Raw genomic sequence first — 6,535 nt, 5'->3', positions numbered from 1 at the left:
CCCGGTAATACAAACGCCGCAGCTGTTAGTAGCGTTTTTTACTAATAAACGCCGCAACTGTTAGTGGCGTTTTATACTAATAAACGCCGCTAAAAGTTAGGTTATGTAGCGGCATTTGTATATTAAAACGCCGCTAAAGGTCAGGTTATATAACGACGTTTTCTTATACAAACGACGCAACAGATTCGTCATATAACGGCGTTTTTGGGCACAAACGCCGCAATATGTTTTATATTTATAGGCGTTTTCCGCGACAGGTTCGCTATTTAGCGACATTTTTAGTCACAAACACCGCAATAGATTTGATATTTAGCGACGTTTGGGACACAAATGTCGCAGTAGGTTGGTCATTTAGTGACGTTTTTTCCTAAAAACACCGCCAAATATGAACTTCGTAGTGGCATTTTGCCCCTAAAACGCGCTAATCGAAACTGATTTTCAACATATCTTCTTCCTATTTTGTATTAACCAAACTTAACCTGTAACAATATCCAATAACTATCTTAAATTTAATTACGATTCAAATTAAGTAATAATACATAAAAACATAAATAAATCAAAGTTTACAAACATCCAAGTTAAATATAATGTAGTTCAACATTTTTCAATAACATAAACAAAACATTAACCTAAGAAAACACCTAGGATGATGAATTCTTCGTTTGATTCTACTGCATCATCTGCGTCATACCTTCAATTTGATTTTGAAGTTCATATTTTTCTGACTGCATCACAGTCTTTATCCGTAGTATTCAATTACATAATATATACATGGTCCAAGATAGAAAAAAGACGAGGAACATCAAACACCAAAGACTAGATGAGAAAATATGTTGGATTCTAACACTGCATTCAAAATAAATGTTCAAATCAGAAATGATAAGTAGTACATGTCAAGCTTTTATAGGCTTCAATAATAAATTATAAGGAAAATTAGGAAATATTCACAGTAGAGTATTCCATGCAAAATATTAGGTTATAAATACAATAAGAATACAAGAGAAAGGAGAAACTATTCACCAATTTCTGCACTTCTGCTGCAGGGTCATTAGCAAGGCCAAACAAACCATTAAGGTATTTATCCATGGATGTATATAAAGCCTGAAAGAAATCAATGCACAATTCAAGCATTTCCCAAAAAGAATCATGATAACATCCATCACTAGAAGAATATAAATGTTCTAACTTTCAAGTTAACTTACAGAAGTCATCAACATGATATATTGGTTTACAGAACCCAATGACAGCTTTCTCGGAGAAGCATGGGGAGATTGAAAAAACTGCTCATAGAAAAACAGACACAATAAGAAAATTTTAAAAACCTGAATTTAAAAATAAAAAATGTGTTTTACCTGAAATAACCGAGTAAGGAATATGTTGATAGGCCTTTCAGCTAACCCAGGCACATCTGAATCCAGCACTTGAGGTATATCCTCACAAATCTGTACTACAAAAGGAATGGTTGATGTGTTAAAGGTAATTCAAATTCAGCATATAAGCATGTCTTCGACAGAGGGCGTTTGTCAGCTACAACTACATTTAAGTTTGACCCTCAGAATGCAGTAAGACCACCAATAAAAGAAGAAGAGACCATATAGATTAGCTGGTGTAAGTTAACCCATTGACATTCACCAGGATATATTGCTATTCATTAGTGGGAAAATCACCTAAATAATGGAAGCATGTGTCAAAGACCATAGAAAATCAAGGATTCTGCATCAGGAAAACTCCATATATATACCATAATGAAAAAGAAATAACTCGGGAAAGTAGAACTTGTGGGAACCCTCTTCCTGGTAGAATTTCAAGGCAACCTCTCATTGAGTCTTAGAATCTTGTTCCAGCAACAATTCTTGTTTGCATGTAGGCAAATATATTCTAGATGGCCAAAGAATCATTTCATTTATCTCACTAGACAAACTGAGGGAAGAGTAATCCATCTTACACTGAAGTTTTTTGCTTACTAACTTCATATAACTAATGGCGACATTTTCAAATAGCTTTCACACTAAATTACAGTAACACGATTCTATTGATTTATTTTGACTCTTCCAAACCTTAATGGCATAAACTATGTAAAAGCATGAGAAACCATGGTTCAATATTGAATAAACCCGCATGCTTCTATTGGTTTGATTGATTCATTCAACGTTTAATGGCTTAAAGTCTTAAACCATCGTTCTATATTGAATAAACGAAATGGAAGCTTCTCCAAAGTAATATGACAACTTCCATAAAATGATAGCAGAGATTAGAAAATTACTCATCGCATACCTTTGACAATGCATCCATAGCACCTTCCATGTGCTTTATGTCATTGCTATCCAAACAATTTACAAAAGCTTGCAATAACTCAGGCCATCCCACAATCCCCCCTAGTTGAACAACCACAATCCCCCCTAGTTGAATAACCTTCCATGTGTTTATTTGCAGCTCCTAAACAGGGCAATAACTCTGATTTTATATATTGTTGGTATGCAGGAGCCATTATCTTATAAGCAGTTCTTAGATGATTTTTCAGAAGCAAACCAGCAACTTGTCGAATCTCTTCTGATTTACCCTGCATAAATTTATAAAAATGAAACCAAGTTTCATTAGCACATAAAAGAAAACATATTCTCATAGTATATCCAAAGGCATCTGATTTACCCTGCATAAATTAACAAAATGAAACAAATTTCTATTCTCGCATAAAAGAAAACAGATATTCCTAATACATCCAGAGTAAGAACATTGATTTCATGCGTTAGACACCTATACGGGCACAAAACTGTATTTTCAATTTTAAAGGTGTAATTGAATTAAATACCCCGGAATGTAGTCCGTCAAAGAAATGCACAATCTTTGCAAATTCTATTAAGTGTAATTAACCCTACAAAAACCCAATTCTAGTATCGAATAGAAGCGTAATCTAATAAAAAAATAGAAATTCCCCAAAAAGAAAAGAGAACAACAATCGTATCTCCTCCATAAACATATAACCCGATCAATACCCATAATCCAGTTCCTCAAAAAACACTACAAGAAAATAAAATATCTGTAAACTGGTCACCGAAGAAACAAACGGGGATAGAAATGAAGCAAACCTCAGCTCGTGCTAGGATAAAAACGAGATAGTTGTTGAAATCAGGGAACTGAGAGTAGTGCTGAAGTTGTTGCCAAATCTGAGACTTATCAGCCGAAGAAGATGGTGAAATTTTCTGTTCCAGCAGTCCACAGATCTCCTTCAACCCCTCCTTTTGTGGCTGCCACGGGCACTTCCGGTCGCCGCCATTTCTGTAATCAGATTCTGATTCAAATAAATTTTATTATCCGGTTTCGACTTGGCGAACAAATATGGGTTAAAGGAGACGGCGAGAGAGATATACATGTTGCTGACTGGAAACAGGCGGCGTCAAAAGTGCTATCATTTGTGCACAATCAATGAACTAATATCAAATAAGTTAAATTTTATTTTAATCATTCAAAAATTATATACATTTGAAAAGTGTAAAAATTAAAATTGATAAAAATCTTAAGTTAACTTGAGAAGATAATGTGTTTCAAGATAATTTGGAAAGATAATGTGCTTCAAGATAATTTGGAAAGATAATGTGTTTCAAGATAATTTGGGAAGATAATGTGTTTCAGGTTGGTTTCTTTGGTTGAAATATTGTATCCTTGATTATGGTGTTCACTGATTCGATGAATCAACCTTCATACTTTTATTCTGGAAATGTTTACTGGTTTTAAGCCCTCGTGAGCGCCTTTGGACTGTGCAATGTTTATGTATAATATCATCTTCTGTGCAGTGGTTGACAATCTTCATGTTTGAGTTGCCTTTTCAGGTTTTTAACTCGAATTCTTTTTTTGTTTCAAGACGTCATCTAAAATTTTACGTCTTGAACCCTCCTTTTATTATTTTTCCCTATCATGCATTAAAGATTTTAGAAAACTATTATTTTTTTGGCAAATAAAATTAACCCTAAGGGGCGGAATGAAATCTGAAGATAGTCTCTTCACTTAGAAATTCATGTATGATTAGAATGAACTTTTCAGGTACGTAACGTAGTCCGGGGGCTCACGGTTATAAAAGAAATGGATAAATAGGCCCAAACAAGTGTTTAAGGGTTATTGAACCAATGATCAATTCGTTCTGTTGTCTTCAATCTTGTCTTGCTCGATTTGAATTTGCTCGTGTGTCTTTTATTTTATTTTCTTTTGGTGTTCTCTGATCTTCTTGCGAATTGATTCTAAATCTTTGAATCGTCTGTCTTGAAGTGATTGATCGATTTTCTTTATTTTTTTTATCTCTTTTTTTTTCTTTTTTTCTTTCTTTTTCCTCTTTTTTTGCTTTCTTTTTTTTGTGTTTTTCTATATCTCTTCTTTTTCTCTTTGTGTTGTCAACTCGATTTGATCTTTGAGCGGTTCGTATTTGGCCCACTTTGTGATATCTTGTTATTCTTATTATGACTTGCCTCTATAACGAAATCCAGATTGATGATGTTCACTCATACAAGCAGATGTCTTTCACCTTTACCCCCAGTGTGGAGGGTGATCATTTGTTAGGGTTGAATCAGAAGAAAAATATTATAAGCTCAAAAGGGGAAAACAAGGGATATATATATATATACATATATTTGAAAGGATAAATAAAAAAAAGTCGTTCATCATCTCATACATGGAAGTCTTTATAAAAGAGGTATCCCCAGGGGGACGAGTATTCAAGATTAATCTTATTTAATGAAAAAAATGTAATTAATGCATGATAGAATTATTTCAATAATTTTCTTTATCTCATCTTCTTCCATTTGCCCCGAGTATGCCCCAATTATTTGAATTTTCAAAAACTTGATGTGCAACACGCCATCTTGTCTTTCTTGTAGGAATAGTCCTCGTCATGTCCCCAGGATTTATTAAGGTTGGGAAATGAATGTTGGTTCCATGTCTAGGAAGGGAAATGTGTGACTTTACAATCATAATTCTAAAAAATGTAATGTTATGGAAAGGTTATTTATGTCTGGGAAGGTAAAAATACAGGTTTTGATGTCTCGGGGGAATAAGGGCATGACTTTATTGTTTCGAAGGGAGGTGATGTCACAGTTTGGTCTTTTGGTAATGAGCATACGCTGTGTAAGGAAACAAGTAAAGGTGTACGGCTTTAGAGGGAACACAAAAGGTTTAATCTTGCCACTTGTCAAAGATCCATAATTAATGAAGAACTAAAAAAAACCTTTAATTCATTCGATATTAAAAGAATTACAAGATTAAAACTTGATTTATTTCTCATACCCTTGGAAAATAATATAAGTTCAATCAATAAAATATTTATAAAGAAAACAAAGAAAGAACAAAAACACGTTCAAAAAAGACAAAGCCAGTGCCAAAAGGCTTCATGATGGGTGGAAAATTTTCTTTTTAATTGGCCCCAGAATATCTCATTACGAGTTAAAGGTTAATACTCTGGGTCAAACAAAATCTGGGCCTTACTTCTCAGTGCCCCTCGGATCTCGAAGACGTGCTTTGAACTTCAGACGGTGCTAACATCACGTCCATAACTCTTAATCCTTTTTGGTACGAATGGGGTGACTTCTTCTTACCTCAAAAATTTTATCTCGTGACTCTCCGCAAGTTACTCCCTAGATTCGTGATTAATGCACGTTGAGATGCAACATATACCATGTAATGTACAATGTATATATACTAATGAAAAAATTCACATGCAAATGCAAAGATGCAGAAATTGGAGTGCAAAATGCGAGATACAAATGCAACAAGGGATTGATCCCAAAAGTAATTGTTCCTTGAACAATTCTTGAAAAACTGACAATGTCTCGGTACACTGGGGAAGTAAAAATCTAGTCCTTCTATAAGTTGTCCCGCTCCTGCGAGTATCTGGGTACTGCATCGTCTTCAAAGCTTCTACTTCATCTCCTACTTTCAAAAGTTTTTGTCGAGCTGGATAGCGATGTTCAATCGTTGGTTTCAACGTTGTATCTTCTTGAATCCCACTTGTTACCTCAGTAGGTATACGTCCAGCTTCTCAGTAGGTAGACTTTTCCTTGATGTTACTCGATCTACGTAGAGCAACTTCGAATTTCTACTGATCCCAGAGAAAGACGTTGTTGTGGCATTGTTTTCAAGAACCTTCTAAGCGATAAGTTATTTAAGGGATCAATACCTTCGACTAATATGTCATGTTCATAAAAAATGCAACAAGACCATATAAAAGGAAATCAATGTTAGTAGAAACATGAAAAAAATAATCAAGTTAGTTGAAATATGTTGAACTATGTTTTGATATAACAATTTAAAGCAAAATGTTTTTGGACTTGAATTGAATTTGCAAAATGTTTTTGGACTTGAATTGAATTTATTCAAAGTTTTAAAAGGTTTCAAAAATAATTTAAAGTCCATTAAAATTCGAATTTGAGCAAAAATACTACAGGGTACCGATACCCCCCTGCAGGGGTATCCATACCCCCCTGAAGGCTCAAATTCCAGATTGCTCGGAGGGTATCTATACCCCCCCAGGGGTATCTATACCCCCTGGCTG

At 34.5% G+C, this 6,535-nt stretch overlaps 1 protein-coding gene across 2 annotated transcripts; it reads right to left on the bottom strand.

The window, feature by feature from the left end:
- Positions 1-825: 825 nt before the first annotated feature.
- LOC120208135 (transportin-1-like) lies at positions 826-3,341 on the bottom strand. 2 transcript variants are annotated; one of them, XR_005524270.1, is made up of 5 exons: positions 3,087-3,341; positions 2,264-2,560; positions 1,353-1,442; positions 1,203-1,280; positions 826-1,101 (listed from the first exon to the last, which is right to left on the bottom strand). XR_005524270.1 is itself a non-coding variant. In XM_039207482.1 (5 exons), exons 2-5 carry the CDS (start codon positions 2,302-2,304, stop codon positions 934-936), a joined length of 366 nt encoding a protein of 121 aa, XP_039063413.1. In that variant the 5' UTR covers positions 2,305-2,560; positions 3,087-3,341; the 3' UTR covers positions 826-933. The 2 variants fall into 2 exon arrangements, 1 of the variants encoding a protein (XP_039063413.1); XM_039207482.1 differs by having other exon boundaries at positions 2,275-2,560.
- Positions 3,342-6,535: the final 3,194 nt, after the last annotated feature.

Source organism: Hibiscus syriacus, unplaced genomic scaffold, assembly GCF_006381635.1.
Source record: "Hibiscus syriacus cultivar Baekdansim isolate YM2019G1 unplaced genomic scaffold, ASM638163v2 tig00015919_pilon, whole genome shotgun sequence".
Taxonomy (NCBI): Eukaryota; Viridiplantae; Streptophyta; class Magnoliopsida; order Malvales; family Malvaceae; genus Hibiscus; species Hibiscus syriacus.
The sequence above is the reverse complement of the archived record's forward strand: the minus strand, read 5'-3'. Positions and strand labels throughout refer to the sequence as shown.

Bases quoted from the DNA above. Each gene is read 5' to 3' on its own strand.
- LOC120208135 (XM_039207482.1), bottom strand. From the start codon at position 2,304: ATGGAAGGTGCTATGGATGCATTGTCAAAG. The intron at 1,443-2,274 runs GTATGCGATGAG...TTTGTAGTACAG, and splicing joins CTATGGATGCATTGTCAAAG to ATTTGTGAGGATATACCTCA. The intron at 1,102-1,202 runs GTAAGTTAACTT...GATTTCTTTCAG, and splicing joins ATATCATGTTGATGACTTCT to GCTTTATATACATCCATGGA.